Raw genomic sequence first — 16,703 nt, 5'->3', positions numbered from 1 at the left:
TCCTCATACCCTGTTTAACTTTTTGCAGATTTCCTCAAGGCTCAAATAGTTATTTCTCTTAATTTCTCCTGCATCTTCTTGGTGGAGGTTTACTCATGACACTTAGGCTACAGCCTCTACACTAATGACACACAGATGTCATTCTTGCTCCAGTCTATCTTTTAGTGTCTCAAATTAAAAAAAACAACAAACTCAGTCTGTCTTGTCTTAGAGACAAAACCATATGGTCCTTCGGGGAAGAGCTCGAAACAACTTGGACTGAGCAGAACTTTAGCTCTCTTTCATCCTTTCATCTATGCTGCCTTCCACATCACTGTAATAGAAAAGGACCAAGAGACTGCATTTCTACATATCCTAAAAGAAGTTGGTTGGTTTTTGGTATTTTTTTTTGTTGTTTTTTGGGTTTTTTTTTGGTGAAGAAATGAATCTTCATCCTGAGCAGTGCACAGGATCTGATTATGTATGACTACTGGAGTTCCCTTTTATAAGTACTGACTATGAAACCTTCCACAGCTTTGATTCCATTTCTCCTGAAGAAAATCAGTTCAATGCACAACAGAAAACAGAAAATTATATGAAGAATGGGAAAAGCATTAATATTCCACTCTGTATATCATGCACACATTCTCAATACTTAGAATAGTTCTCAAAAATAACTTAATCAAATGGCAAAAAGGTGGCACAACAGCAAACTGTGAGGGACATGGGTCATAATTTTCTGCTTAGGGAAAAAAGTGACAAAAGTGGAACATGACAGAGCTCTCCACAGCCATGGAAGGGTAAGACATGGACAGTTAACTTTTTCTCACAACACATGAACATGGGGATATGAAATGCACTTAATTAGATGGCAACTGGAAAGCCAATGATAATTAACATAACACAAATCAGTTACATAAATCATGTTCCAGGATGCTGTGGAGGTTAAAGAAATTTCAAGAAACAAAGGAGAACATACAAACCCTTAACAGATTTTACAAGTCCTTTTCTGTTAACTGCTGGAAACTGGAAAGTAATGATTAGAAGGCTACTCTGTATTTAATTTGTTTCTTAGTACTCTTAGATATTTCTCAGTGTAGAAAGAGAAAATGTAGCTGTTGTACCACTGATCTGCCCCAGAAAGGCAAGATTTCTGTTCATCTGCAAGAAAGCTGCATGGCTTAGAATATGGATTTTATTACAGACAGAGCTGGGGGCATTGCCTGCCTTTTAAAGATGGCTTGCTGCTTCCTGTTTTCAGTATCTGTTTTCCATGTGCTTACAGTTTGCACAACTGCAACTCAAAATTTCAAGCTGAAATTTCTGATTCTAAATGTCTGCCTCACGCTGAGTATTTTTAGAAAGTTCTGTGTAAAGTGGTTCTGCAACTTCTGAATATCAAAGTAAAGAACAGTACATTTTTTTAGCATTTCTTCAACTTCTTATTTTTTACAGAAATGTAGAAAACTGATGTAGCATTTGGACACCTATTGCTCAGTAAATACACTAAACCAGCCCTTACAAGCCTAGATCTAGTTGCCTAAACTGAGATAAGAAAAACAAAATTCTGGAAATATAAAAATTAGTTGTGTTATGTCACATGGTGCAACTGAGAGAATGTAGGTAGCTATGTTTCTGAAATTAATTCCATCAATTTTTAACATGAATACAGAAGAGTAGGGACTTCAGTTAAGAAAATAACTTGTATGTAAGTAAAAAGGCTTTAAACTGCATCTTTTTTTATATTTTGCAAGGTAAGATGAATGAGAATACCATAACAATTTTGCTTGTATTACAAAATGTCAGCTACAACAACCCTCTGTTACTTTAGCAGCATGATTGCAGTGTACTACATTGCAAAAAACCCAGAAGTCTGTATTTAAATCTCCACTAGTCTATTCTAGCCATCGCTCTTCTGGCTTGACTCAAACTGCACAGTAGAAAAGGAATAATTGCACTTTAATAAAAGGATTTGGAAAGCCACCACGACAAACGGTTACACATTTCAAGTAATGCCTGCCTGCTTGACAGCTTTACTGACAGCGCAAACATTAACACTGCATCACAAGGAGCTGCTCTATCAAGGGTTGCACTGCATTTTAGCAACAAGTAATACTTACACCGCAATCTAGCAAGGATACAATTACTCAAACTATATAATCTCTGCTTTTTTCATCATTCTGTGTTCACTAACAGTTACAGCAATTCCGTATTTGGTCAAAGATGGACAAGACAAGGTTTTTGTCTCATGGAGCTCTGCCAGTACCTGACCACAACTCCAGTAGCTCAGGCAAACTTCAGACTGTCAAATATCTTGGAAAGCTTCCTGAACTGACGTGCCAGTACTCAATCTCACTGCAGCTGCAGATGTAGCTCCATAGGAACTCGCACTGTGTAAGCTGCAAACAGAACTTTTGTGTTTAGGAAAACATAAAATTTCCACTTTTTTAATCTGTGGACTGTAATACATTTCTATTATTATCATCACCTCGTATATTCTACCTGAAGAAAAACTACCAAGAGACACTATAATTTTAACCTGCTCCTACTCATACCTCTAAGCTGCAACTGTTGTCTTGTCTTCCTGTCCATCAGGAAGTGGATTTAAGCAGAATAACTCAAAATATTAAATTTTATGCTACTAACATCCTAGATGAGTAACACTCTCCAGGTTTAGTTGTGAAGTAGTTATCTAATTCTTCACTACTTATTTAATTCTGTGGTCATATTTTTTGGAATTTTTTTTTTGGTATCAATTTTTATTACTGACTTGTATCAATTTCATCACTGCAGAGTTTTGCAAGATCTTAAAAGTATTCCATGTGACATCTCTTAGAACCCCAAGAATTAATTTTTCTATTTAAATATTAAAGCAGTATCAATTCACCATTTAAATGCTCTTAAATGTTTTTAATAGCACTACTTGTTAATTCAGGCTTCTTTTTATTCTCTTGTGGCTTGTAACTCTTGTTTATATTGGCGAAGATGTAATTACTCTATTTAAGTATTTCCAGAGCAACTATTACCATTTTAAATGCATTAATTGACAAAAAATATCCACTAATATTCTGTTCCCATGTTTATTTTTAAGCCAGACATCAGCACCTACCTATTTTCACGTAACTTACCAGAATTAAACTCCAAAATTTCTACTCTGACTGAAGTCAAGCAACTCATTCAAAAGGTAATGGAGGAAGTTCTAAGAAAAAGGCCACCTCAATTTTGTTTCCTCAGGAGAAACAGGCTAGAAACAATAGTAACTTTTACAGATGACATTTGGAATAAATGTTCAACTACTGTACCTGCATAGGGCCTGGAATGCAAGACAAAACCCTCTCTATGTTTTCGGAATTCACATCAACATCGTTTACGGCAACAAGAGCATCTCCTGGAGATGGAACAGACAAGAAATGAGAAAGTTGTACCACAATACAGATAAAAATAGTGTCTTATTTTAAATATTTATATGTCATTCAAACTGTCATAAATGTCTATCTGTTCCATTTAAGTAGATGTTTTCTACACGCAACATTTACTGTATTTAGTCTGTTACCTCAGTGCTCTTAAAGCCTTAGTGCCACACTCATATAATTTTATAAAAATCACAGAAATATAGAAGGTTTGGGTTGGAACGAACCTTGAACATCATCGAGTTCCAACCCCCTGCCATGAACAGGTTGTTGTTCCACTAGACCAGGTTGTTCCCAATCCTATTAAACCTGGCCTTAAACACTTCCAAGGATGAGGCATCCACAACTTCTCGGGGCAATCCTTTCCAGTGTCCCACCATCCTCACAGTCAAAAATTTATTTCTAATATCCAGTCTAAATCTACTCTCACTTTAAAGACATTTGTCCTGTCCTGTCATGTCATGTCTTTGTAAAAAGTGTCTCCCCATCTTTCCTGTAAGCTCCCTTCAGGTAGCCCAAGGCCACATTTTGGTCACCATGAATCTTCTCTTCTCCAGGCCGAACAATTCCAATTCTCTCAGCCTGTCTTCATGAGAGAGATGCTCCATCCCTCTGATCCTCTTGGTGGCACACCTATGTAATAACAAACAACTCTCCCCTCCATCCAGGCTTGTATCACTCTTGTTACTTAGCCAGAAAACCCAACAAATTTTACAACTTAGTCCCTTCTCTTCCATTCCTTGTCTCCTGCTGTGCCTCCTCCTCTCCATGTTTTTATCTGCCAGTTTTTCCTGCCTAATGGCATCTTGCTTTTTTTACATCTGACACCCATACCATCACTGGAACTATGTGAAAGAAAATCTTAAGATCCCAAAGAAAAAATCATTAACTACAAGTGGAAAAGGTTTGAAAAATTCAAGGCACCAGTTACAAAAGCAAACAAAACCAAATCAGAGCTTACAAACTTAAAATTCACGTTCCAGTTTAAAGTACAAAAATAAAACTGAGGTTTCAATTGGAAGTGAAGGAAAATATTCTCAAGTACCCCAGTAATAATTAATTGATAACCTCAGCCTCATTCCCCTCAAAAAGATGCATGTTTAAGCATGGAGTGTGCAAGAGGGATAATGAGACCAGTGGAAAAGCAAATCAGCTTGTGAAGCTAGAAAACATAAAAGTAAAATAACATCAAGAGATAAAACTACATAGACCTGTCAAAAGAAATAGAAATTGGAAAGTAAAAATAAAAGGATTTTTGACCATTCAACCCTTCAAATGTAGTTGAGTGATCCCATCCAGATACTCCTTACAGTCCTATTCACCTGTGCTCAAGAAAAATGAAATCAAGTGAGATCAGATACACAGAAGTAATACTGCAGTGACCATGGGAAATGAAGAACCTCTTGGTTAAAGATGAGGTGAGCAAAGCCTAGGTGAGAAAACAGCTCGAGTGGAAATCAGAAGGTTCTGCAGACCCTAACCAGAAAATTTCTAAAAAACTTTCCAACAAGGGTATCTAGAACAAAATACCTAAGATGAGGCAACAGAAATTTATGACAAGAACTACAAGAAGTGACTGCAGTGGCACCAGGACTTGATGGTTCATTAGCTCCTTTTTGGAGGCAGATATTTAGAGTAACAAAATAGGCCTTATTTTCTACTTGACTTGGTGGCACTTTTAGTTGTCTTTGCTTTCTGTCCTGAAAAACTTGCTTAGTTTCCTGCTTATCTCTTCTGTCTGTAGAATGTGAAATAAAGAAATTAGCTTCTTGCTTATCACTGAAACTGACTTTATTCCAAAGTCACTCTTATGTGTGAACTAAAAATACCAAGAGCTCCTCTGAAAGAGCAAATTGAAAACCAAATTTCATTTTGCTTGAGCTGCACAGACTCCCCTAAAAAGTACTTCCAACCCTCTTCAAGATTATTAGTATGGCGTTCATCACTCAAGCAGTGGGGAGGGATTAGAAAGAAGATATGCATTTGTAGCAAATGTGCATGTTTATATTTTAAGCTTGACTTGGTAACAAATATGTGATCAGCTGCAGAAATGAAGCACTGAACCACTGTAAGATTCAGTAGGTATTTCAATTTTCCAGGGAGAAGACTTGCTCAGCTCAAACTGACACAGTGATATTGACATGGATACTACAGAAAAGCACAACCTGAGTCTCTAAGGTCACTCCATTCCCTGAGAATCTGTATAAGGCCACAGAATATTCAAGTTTAGAAGAATACTGACAGTTACCATTATTTCTACGTGTCGTTAAATACCTTCAAATGCAACTGGCATTCTTCCCAGGTACAAGATTGCTTGCTCAAAATGAGTGCAACACACAATCAAGGCCAAAAAGAGAGAGAACATTCTTCTTAACTAACCATCAGTGAGGACATACTGAATACCCCCAAAATGCAAGCAATATTCCTTTTTAATACACCAGGCAATAACCAACTGCTCACTCTTCTTTCACATTGAAGGAAATTTCATTGCTACTCCTTCTGAATCCAAAACCAAGAAAAGGTTACATTTTATTCTACACATAACAATGTTTAATTTTTTTCTCTTTCAAGCAATAGCTCTCTCCCTAACCTCTGTGTTTCTTGATGCACAGCACAGTTAAGTTTTAGTCTGTTGAATCTTCAACACAACAGCAATTCAAAGACAGAAAAGCTGAAAGTTAAACAGCATTTAAAAGGAACTCAGTAAGTCCATGCCAGAGCCTCAGGACGTGAAAATTAGTAATGAAAAGCAGAACACTCAGGCTACTCAAATATAAAAAGAATTATAAACAGGATTGCTATGTTCTTTGTTAAGAACACGGTATTAAAGATCATTATTCAAAACTACAGGAGAAAGCATAAATTGCTCTTGTACTCATCTGGAGTACTGCTTAAACAAAACTTGTTTGTGTTCTGTTTGACTGGATCCTTAGGAATTCTGTTGGAAAGCCATTCAGAGGAGCTGCACTCACTTTGTGAAGACATCCACACCTTAGCACTCGAGGGAATGTTTTGGAACCCCATCTCTCAGGGTGGAATAAACAAAGATACTTTGAAAGGAGAAGAGCCATCACTATTTACATGTTACATACTCCAAGTGTTTTATTTATTCAATGCCTAATGTACACATGTAAAACTTTCATTGCAGCAGTAAATATTTATTCCATTCAATTGGTAAAAATGTAATCATGGACTATGCATGGAACAGCTTTCCAGAGCACACAGCCCAAGCAGGGCTGTAAGGCTGCCGTCACTCTGCCAGAAAATGCTCTATCACTATCAAAGAAAAGCAACTTGATATACAACTGAGAAAATCTGTATTGATCAGCATGGACTTTCCAGAATTGGGGGTGGAGGTGGTGAGAGTGAACGTTTGCATTTTTTCCTTCTTTTCTTTTTGCCACACACAGCAGCATTCAAAGACTAGAGACTATGAAGTAACAGAATAAATGACATCACTGGGAAAAGTATGAGTTATGTAAAATTACAAACCCAGAGTACTTTTAAAACACGACACGGCCACACGATCTACTCAGTGTGATAATTAATTACATTGAAAGTTTATACATGCAAGTTTTACTTTTTAAGAGTTTGACACCTACATTTTATTTGAGAATTGTTTCTTGCCCTTTAGCAGTGTGAAAAACTTACAGAAAGACAGACTGATTTAGGTATTCAGACATTAATTATGTAAAAAAATTAACGCAATTGTATGAAGTTTAATATAATTTCACTTAATTAATGCTTAAACAATTTAGGTTAAATGAAATTGAAGTGTAAATAGCCTTTGCAATTGTTTAAGTTGGTCTAACTCGATGGTCTGCAAAGTTAAGTCAAATCATCCCAGACTAAAACATGAGTGAATTACAGAAGTAGAGAGACACATTACAACAAAGAATCACTCGGTTCCATTTTGAGAGATGCAGTGAGCCACGACAATGGTGGAAATGAATTTTCTTCAGGCAGCTCCAGGATATCAGGCCTTGAGTCAACAAATTTATCTTTAGAAAAAATACATGTCCTTCTGAAAGAAGGTAGTTTAGATTACATATTAGGAAGAAATTCTTCACCATGAGGGTGGTGAGGCACTGAGAAACCTGGTCTAGTGTGGGGTAAGGACTAGATGATCTTTAAGGTCTCTTTCAACCCAAACTATTCTATGATTCGATGATTCTCTTTAAGGAATGAAGTAAGCTTTACTTTAACCTCATAATAATGAATGATCAAGCTTGTGAGTTCTATCACTTACTCTAGAAAGAATCTCAGCTCACGAAGAAACTAAGACATCCGTATGTGTTCTCTGCACAAAGTTAAGCAGGACTGAATTTTACCTGAGTGATGAAACAGAAAGAGGTGAGGCAGGAATTCTTGCCTATTTTATTTATTCTATCAATCTTCTCATCAGAAGAGGCCTCCCCCATGCAGTCAGCAGCAACTAAGAACAGTGTGTGCTGATCTCAAACACCCAGTCTGCACACAGTTGATGGAATTATTCCTGCCTCTTTAAGGACAAAGCTTAGAAAAGTCTTTGGCACTGCTGACATCCCTAGAATGTTTATTCCAGAACTGCCTATCTCATTGCCACTTGAGGCACAAGACTATAACTCCTGTTAAGCATCCATTCCCTAGAGATAAACCTGCAAGCACCACTTCTAAAAGTAGATCCCCACTGCATTAAGCCCAGGGATGCTGACTGGTGAGTGAGCACCACTTCCATACTGTGATGGGAAGTCAACATTTTGTCTGACATCATGAGAATCAAGTTGTTCACATGGGAGAGAAGGGAGGACACTTTTGTCACGAAATCCTGATATTTAGTTTTCTGCATTGCTGCTAATAACTTGGTGGGAGCACTTAGAAAAGTTCCCCTACGCCTTTCCAAAAAAGGCAAACTGGAACACATTCCTCCTGAAGAAAGACATATCAATTACTTGTTTTATATGTCAGCAGGCTGCTTTCATCCAAACCAAGAGGAGATTAAAAGAACAAAAAAGACATCCCAAACGCCACAGTGAGAACACAGCAAAGCTTACACAAGCTCTGTTTCCATCTTGTCAGCCCAACATCTCTACTTGGGAGAGTCTTTTCAACAAATGCACCATATATGGTGTATTCCACATAAAAATCTCAAACTCTCCCAGTACTTTGGTCCTTTCAAGGGCTTTTTTTTTCCCTGACAGGACTCTAAGGATATGGAACTTGCAAGTGAAGCTTGCAACATCTTTACTATCATACACAACTCTTGTCAATGGGGAGTTTTCACCATTTTTTGACACTGATAAAGGGAAAAGATTCATGCTGAGCTATTTGGTGATGAGAGCAATAAGATAGTTTCAAAGAGGATAACAACATTGCTCTCTGCTAGTGAAAAGAGCGTTGCTGTATTTTCAGTGTCCTAAGAATTCTTTTTTTATTTTTAGTATAATAAGGATGATGCTCATTGACATTTACCAGAACTTTTCTGTTCTGCTGTGAATCCAACGGGTTTCAATTTGAAGGGGGGTGGGAATCAAATTATAATGGCATTACCTATCATATGTCAGGAACTAAATGTATTTTGTGGAGCTTTTCCTCTTTGAAGATATGTTCAAAGATGAGAGTAGAAAGTTTTCCATAGCAGACCAAGCTTTGTATACTGTTGAAAATTAACTTAAGTAAGGAAAATGTTTTGCCAAAAATATAAAAGACACTTAAAAAGCACGAGATAGAAGCAACTGTATTTCAGCTTAACCAAAATGAAAGTGGTGGCAAGCATTTAAAAATCAATGAGGGCTTTTCTGTTTTGAAAATTTAATATGGAGGCTGACCTGCTAAATATTAAAAAAAGAGATAAATGAACTGATAAATAACACATGGACAGAGTGCCATCTTTTTAGGGCTACAAAGCAGCAGGGTTTTTTAGCTTGCAAAACTTGTATTTACTTTCATATGGTCAGTGCCTGCATTCCACTTGGTTAATAAAGTACAGCACCAAGACTTACGACTTCCATATGCAATCTTGAAAACAAAAATTAAAGTGTATTGCACAAATAACAAACAGATGTTGTAAGTGTTCAAAGCTATAAGGGATACACATTTCAAAACAAATAAAAGAAGCCACCTGAGGAAAGTGATTATTAAGGATGGAAAAAAGTTATTTCTACTAAAAACGTTGAAGCATAAACCCCTTTTTGAGTCAAAATGAGCGCTGCGAACTGGTCACCAGGAAGACAACCAGATGTCATTTAAAAGCATGTATTTTTAACAGAAAATACAGTTTGGATTTGCCTCACAAAAGACTACTACCAAGCTGGTCTGGACCACTGAAGGCCAATGAAATATTAGAACGCAAAAGAAGAACAGGTTAATATTTATGCATATACAGGTTGATGAAGATGAACAAAGTTCTAACCACACCAGCCTGCAAAGTTCTAACCACCCGTGCTGTACTGATTGGGTATTCCTCATTTGTGATGGCTTAAGAAGCTGCTCACTTTTGTGCTAATTCTTCAGTTTAACACTCACCAGAAAAATGTTCTTTACTGGCTGTTTCCACAATTCTCAACAGGACTCCTAAAACCTACTTTGATCAAGAACAACTGAAAGGCAAAATTCTACAGTTATTGTTCTCAAACTTTCTGTCCAACTTCAGCTCCTGCGAAGATCTGAGGAGCTCTCTCTTTGCTCCTAATCAGGCTTTGGGTGTAATTACACCACAGCTATCCCATCCTGAGATGTGCAATACAGAAGCAGTAAACCAGACAGATTTTTGACAAGGACAGAAATTTTTTTCCTGTATATTCCTTCTGCAAACAACACTGAAATCTGAACATCTAATTCATGCAAAGCATCCCTATTTCTAGACACCACATAAAAATTCCACAGTATTCAACTTCACTACAGATATATAATTTGAAAGTATTTTTATATGAAAATTATACATTTTACACTGTTGGCACAGAATACAGCTTGTTTTTGCAGTTAAGAGCTGAGTAACTCCAGTATGTTTAAAACTATTCCATTTTCAATGTGCAAAAAAATCAAGGGAAAGGTTGATGATAGCCTAGGACATATTAAACTGCAAGACTCTTAGATGAAACTAAATGTTCTTCTATTTGAAACAAACAAAAAACCCCCATAGTTTTTGTTCTCACTAGCTCTGGGAAGCATTAAGTGCAGCAGATAAAATACAATCTCTGGTTAGGTCAGCTTGCTCTCCTCAATCTGGTACTTGCTTACACTGTTCTGACTTCACACCTGCTCTTGCAAATATGCTATATACAAATCTGTGTCCCAAAATTAACTTACAGGTTACAAACATGCACTCTTACACTAATTAACGATTAAATACCATTAAGCAGATAGAGTTGAAACTCACTCTCTCCTCTCCCTCAGCCCACATCCCCCACTTCTTTGACTAATCAGTTCTTGCTGGTAAAATTTGAAAGTTATCCAGTTTTTCCTCTGGAGTATTCTCTAGCATCTCTACCAAAAACACGTGCTGGAACAATCAGCAAGTCAAATCACTATGTGCCTTTTTACACACACAACACAAGAATTTCAAAAGCACTCATGCTGACTTTGTGGGATTTGTACTACTATAGCACTAAGGTTTTTAATGATTTTCTAACCAACATCACATCTCTGCTCTCTCACTCTGTGAGCGACCAGCTTCAAGGGTAATTAAATAATCTTTCACCCTTTACAGATGTGGCCTGGTTGTCTTACATTTATTGTCTCTGAGGTTGATCTCCTGTGAGTGCCAAGTTTTTAGTGGCCTCAATGCTGGGAGTATTTCTGCTTCCTCATTACCCCTCACAGCAGTTCATTTCCCTCCATCATTCACATACGGGTGGGTGCCTGTCAGACTTTCTGTGACTCAAATTTAACTTACAACACCAGCAAAATACTAGACAGCCAATTTCTCTTCTGGGCTAGTTTCCTGCCAGGTTATTTAGTTGCATCAGCTCATGGAAGTGTCCGAGCAGCCAAACCAACACAAAGGCTGTACAGGCTCACTGCCTCCCCAAACTGCAGCCCTGCGATGGATTTGGAGCCTCTCAGAATCACAACTGCTGAGGAAGCTGCTGTTAGACTTGCTAAACAGAAAAATAACCAAACAAGGCTGTGCAGAAATTTTGTAACATATCTTACTTGGTATTTTTTTCCTCATTTCATGATACTAAATCTATTTACAGCATATATACAGTAAATTTTTTTATCTAAGGGGGTTGCTGGGGAAAAGAATGAAATCTAAATACAGTATCTGGCAGACTACAGCTTTTCCCCACTCCCACTTATCTACTGAGCAAATCCTCAGTTAAAATCCTAAATTAAAGGTGGTGGGGGGCATTTCTTGCTCTAAGCTGCTCAGTCTCTGAATACTAAGGGACAGTCATCTCCTTCCTGTATGAACACCTTTTAGGTTATGCCACATGTTCTTAAAATCAGTAATACAGTAAAATTGACTAGGCAACAAAACATCAGATGCAATGACACTGATCTAAAATAATCCCTCAAGAACTGATGTAATTGCTTATGTTTTAGGAATATTCAAGTCAGCTGCCTCTAACAGCAAAAACCCCATAAATCTTCATATTAAAGGAAGAGTGTAGAAGTTCACTGTTCCTTCAGTTACTTACCAATGAAGATTTGACCAGTTTTCATTGCAGAACTACCTGGCACCAAGCCATGTACCACAAGCTTCTCTTCACTGACTCCTCTGGTGACTTTATCCCTCCTGCCTTGTTTTTCCACTCTTCTGCTGCTCCATGAAGACTGATGGACAATCCCTACTAAGGCCTCCAGCAGCCTCTGCTGCTCTTCTTCACCAGCACTGTTGAGTTTTCTGGGATTTACATAAACAGACACATCTTTGTACTTCTGCTGAACAGTGACACCCATTTTCTGAGCAGACTGATGTTTCAATATGGAAGTAGGACCAGTGGGGTGCACACTGCAGCTTCCACTGCCTTTCTTACCAGAATGCTTTGGTAAAAGACTCTTCTTTTTTAGCATTTTGGTCCATTTCTTCAGTTCATACTTTCTTTCCTTTCGAGATCCCTCTTGAATAATTTCAGCTTCATTTTCACGAAACCTGACATGATTCACTGCTGGCATTTCTGGACAGCTGTTCTGAAGCAGAATTTCTTCTTCGCTTTCACTCAGTTCTAAATAAAATAATTCCCCATTTTTCTGCACACTGTCCAGCCACTCAGGTTCAAGGTCACTGGAAAAAAAGAAGAATCATCAGTGACCTCTGATAAGGAAGATTGCTATGCAAGTGACATCTGATTATTTTAAGTAGGGAGGGGACAGAGAGTGCAAAGGTTACATACAAAAAATAGTTGCCTCCTGAACATTGACAGCTCAACTGCTTTAAGTCTGCCATGAGGGTTAAAACTTGCTTTAGATAAATGATGGATATGGCAAGGAAAGACATCCCTCTCACATGTTAAAACAGTTTCTTCAAATGCCTTAGAGGTAAACAGGTATTGCAAAAAGCAGTACTCTCTTTGCAGAAAGCAAACATTTCTTTCACAGGCAAGTTTTAATTAGTAATTACAGTCATGTCCATTATGGGACTTTCTCTTAGAGAAAAAATTCCATCCTATTTGTTCTCTCCCATTACTTTTTCCCTTATGCATAATCATGGCATGACTTTTGAGATGGTCCTGTGCAGAATCTGGAGATGGACTTGTGGGCTCCTTCTAACACAGGATATACTGTAATCCCATAGGAAGACATAGACTGTACTGCCAGCCCTTTGGAAAGAGATGGCCGTTTTAAAACCCACTTAAATCTAACATATAAAACCCCAAAACAATCTAAGATGAAACCGAGGTAACCATTTTTAAAAGCCAAGTTCCACATAGCATGTGCAAGCTCCCATGCAAAAATACACACTAAAACTGCAAAGAAGCACCAGTGTTACAGAAACAGTTCTGGCAGCTGGAGTGGATCAGCCAAAGTCAAGAGCAGCAAGCTGCTGCAAAGCACAGGCAAAGCAGCTCCAGGATGTGCTAACTGTGCTGTACCAACAGCACAGTGCAAAATGTTTTTGTCCTAATTTGGCAATGGTGATGTGTCAGCCATGTCCAGTTTTGGATAGTATGTCTTAAGAAAGATGGAATAACTGGAACATACCCAGAGCAAAGAGACAAACAGTAAGTAGCCTATAAACACATTTTAAAGGGAAAAGGACTGAAGGAAATCATACTCTTTCGGGTGAGGAAATAAAATCCAACCAAAAAAATTCCTGCTGAGAGGCAACACACCAAATGACCTTAAGGTGAACCGTGGAGTGCTACTCCAGGTGGATGAGGATCAATAATGGCCAATGTAAGAGGAGTATTCATAGGTTTAATTATCTGGGATGTTCTGTATAGAAGATTTTCAGGAACAGACAAGACCAGTTAATTCTTCCATTTAGATGAAAAGAGATCTCTCTGTTTCATAAAAATCATATAAGGAAAAATAAGAATGGAGATTTACATCATAATTAATATAATTGTTTAAAATAAATGTACTGGAACTAATTTTGCTGAATAAAGAGTGCAAATCTGGTTTAAAACTAGTGTTAAATAATTCAAATAGAGAATTACTTTGAAAACACAGAGATGTGATAAAGTTTCAAAGTTTAGCTGAACAGAGAACATTATACAGACATTGCACCAGAGCATCTTTAAGGGCTCAATGAGAGAATCTGGCTGAACTACCAGTACAGAAAACATTGGCTTTATTCTCTTTCTGAAGCCCCAGTTACTGAGACAAGTCTATGCATGTTGCAGACAGGAAAAAACATCACCTTCCTCCTCTGCATTAATTAGCTCTTTTGCCCTAGTAGATGTTTAAAGGAAGAGCCACCACTTGTGATAATTTGGCTGTACATGATGGTCAGGGATAAATCAGAGTTTGTGACTTCTACTGAGTCTTACTCAAAATCCTGAGTTCTTACTCAAGATAGTACCAGATCTTTGGAAAAGCTATTTCTTCTTTGGGGTAGATGTCAAAATTTCAGCTTGGATGTCAGTTCATACACTCATGTTCTCCAGCTTTGCTGTCTATTTTTATTAGAACAATATGGACCAAGGAAATAAAAAAAAGGTGTGGGCATGTGTGGTGTTTACTCTGGGTTCACTCAAAGAGAACCACTCCAGAGAAAAGTCAAGAAAGAACTGTACTGTAAAGAAACTCACTTTCTCAATACAGATCCATACAGACATCTGCAAAAACAAAGTCTGAAATAAGAAATCTGCACCTAGGATGACAGGTTTTTCCCTCTAGTGCTGTAGCATCACAACAGACTTAAACCAAGCAAGGAAAGGAGAAGAGAAAAATCTTACTTTGATCTCTTTTCCGTTGTGTCAAAACAAGTGCTTACACAATAACCTCAACTTGCCTCTAGGACTGGAAGCTTCAGCCAAGGGATCTAAAAAACTTGAAAATCTGCTTTTTTCTAGAGTAGTCTCACTGATCACACACAGATATTTCCTCTTTGGGATAAATGTCTCAAAAACTGTGCTGGTTGAAATTGTCCACTTATGGAAGAAGGATATATTAGAAAGAAAGGTTCCAAGTTCTGCTGAATAAATTGTTCTACAGATAAATTAATAAAAGTATTACACATGTTATTACAAATATTAGACATTGCGTTATGTGCTGAAAACGGTGGAAGACAGCTTGATCCCCTAAACATATACAAAGAATGACAGTAAAAAGGCATTTTAAATGAAAGAATAGGGAAGGCAAAAAAATTTCAAACACACAAAATATAAAAACGCATGGCTTCAGGCAGAACTACTACCGTTGACTTTTCACTTATGAAAACAGGAATAAAGTAAGGTAGATGTATATAGAAGTGCTTTGTCTCTGAGCCAGAGGTACAGGGCAACTACAAACTGAAGTACACGTGAACACACTTCTAACTCCTCCCACTTAAATCTCCTGGTTTTCCTCCACTGCATAGCATCATGAAAATAACATGCTGAATAAAATGCTATTTAGATTATATCCTCAAATACACATTTGAAGTGTGAAGCAGATCTGTTTTAACGCAGGGAACCAAGTTCATTTTGCAAGTTTATTAAGTCTTAATTTTATCTAAATTATAAAAAACCCAAATAAATTAAAACCCTGGTGGCTGTATTTATAACTCTAAAATATAAATTAGTATTACAGAATTGCCTTCTGACTTAGTATTTCCCAAAAGCCAGGACACTACAAGGGAAAGACTTCACCTCTCTTGCTCAGGCATGTGCCGGAGGGACTCCTTCCCCTCTGCTTCCCAGGTGGTGTCCAGCTGGGATGCAGGACTCACCCACACACTGCCCGCAGCTCAGCCCACGCCGCGTTACCCTCAGGGCTCTGCAGAGACACGCCAGAAAGCTCTCAGCGTTCTCTGCTCGTAAAACCCGCACCGCCCCGCACCGCATCGCCCTCAGCGCCGGGGAGCTCCGGCCGCTTCCTCGGCAGGCTCCGCTGCGCAGGGGCGGCGCGACCCCCGGGAAAGCCCCCGGCCCCTTCCCGGCCCCGCCCTTACTCGGAGCTCGCAGACAGCGAGGAGCCTCCGGAGCCTCCGGAGCCGCTCTCGCTGCCGGTGCTGGCGGGCCCAGCGCCTTCTCCCGCGGCCGGCTCCATCCCCCCGGCAGCGCCGCTCCCGCCGCCACCCCCGGACGCCATGACAGCCGCGCGCCGGGCGGGGCACGTGACCCGCGCCGCGCCCTCCCATTGGCCGGGGCCCACGCGCCATGGCAACGGCGGGAAGCGCGAGAGCCTCGCCGTGAGGGGCCGGAGGGGCGCGAGGGGCATCGCCTGAGGGACATCGCCTGAGGGGCATCGCCTGAGGGGCATCGCCTGAGGGACATCGCCTGAGGGACACCGCCTGAGGGACATCGCCTGAGGGGCATCGCCTGAGGGGCATCGCCTGAGGGACATCGCCTGAGGGACACCGCCTGAGGGACACCGCCTGAGGGGCACCGCCTGAGGGGCATCGCCTGAGGGGCATCGCCTGAGGGGCACCGCCTGAGGGACATCGCCTGAGGGGCATCGCCTGAGGGGCATCGCCTGAGGGACATCGCCTGAGGGGCACCGCCTGAGGGACACCGCCTGAGGGACACCGCCTGAGGGGCACCGCCTGAGGGACAGCGGCTGAGGGACATCGCCTGAGGGACATCGCCGCCCTCCCTCCGCGATGGAGGCAAAGCGTGCCTTGTAATGGGCATTTCCCTGGGCACAGCCTCCCCCGTCCCCGCGAAAGTCTTTCTGTGGCTCAATAGGAACGCATCATGGAGAATCTGACCCTATTTAGCTACCCCATTTCAAGGTCCCAGCACC

General features: G+C 39.6%; 1 protein-coding gene across 3 annotated transcripts in view; it reads right to left on the bottom strand.

Moving 5' to 3' along the window:
* Positions 1-16,053, bottom strand: part of INTU (inturned planar cell polarity protein) — a 34,006-nt gene extending 17,953 nt beyond the window's left edge. For all 3 annotated transcript variants that reach the window (XM_085057862.1, XM_085057863.1, XM_085057864.1), the window contains exons 1-3: positions 15,910-16,053; positions 12,011-12,597; positions 3,282-3,367 (exon numbers count right to left, since the gene is read on the bottom strand). In XM_085057862.1, the coding sequence (XP_084913988.1) occupies positions 3,282-3,367; positions 12,011-12,597; positions 15,910-16,049 (813 nt within the window). In that variant the 5' untranslated portion in view covers positions 16,050-16,053. The remainder of the gene's footprint in view (positions 1-3,281; positions 3,368-12,010; positions 12,598-15,909) is intronic.
* Positions 16,054-16,703: the final 650 nt, after the last annotated feature.

This window comes from Lichenostomus cassidix, chromosome 4 (genome assembly GCF_008360975.1).
Source record: "Lichenostomus cassidix isolate B80296 chromosome 4, HeHo_3.0, whole genome shotgun sequence".
NCBI classification, from domain to species: Eukaryota; Metazoa; Chordata; class Aves; order Passeriformes; family Meliphagidae; genus Lichenostomus; species Lichenostomus cassidix.
Note: the sequence above shows the minus strand (reverse complement) of the source record. Positions and strands in the feature narration are given on the sequence as shown.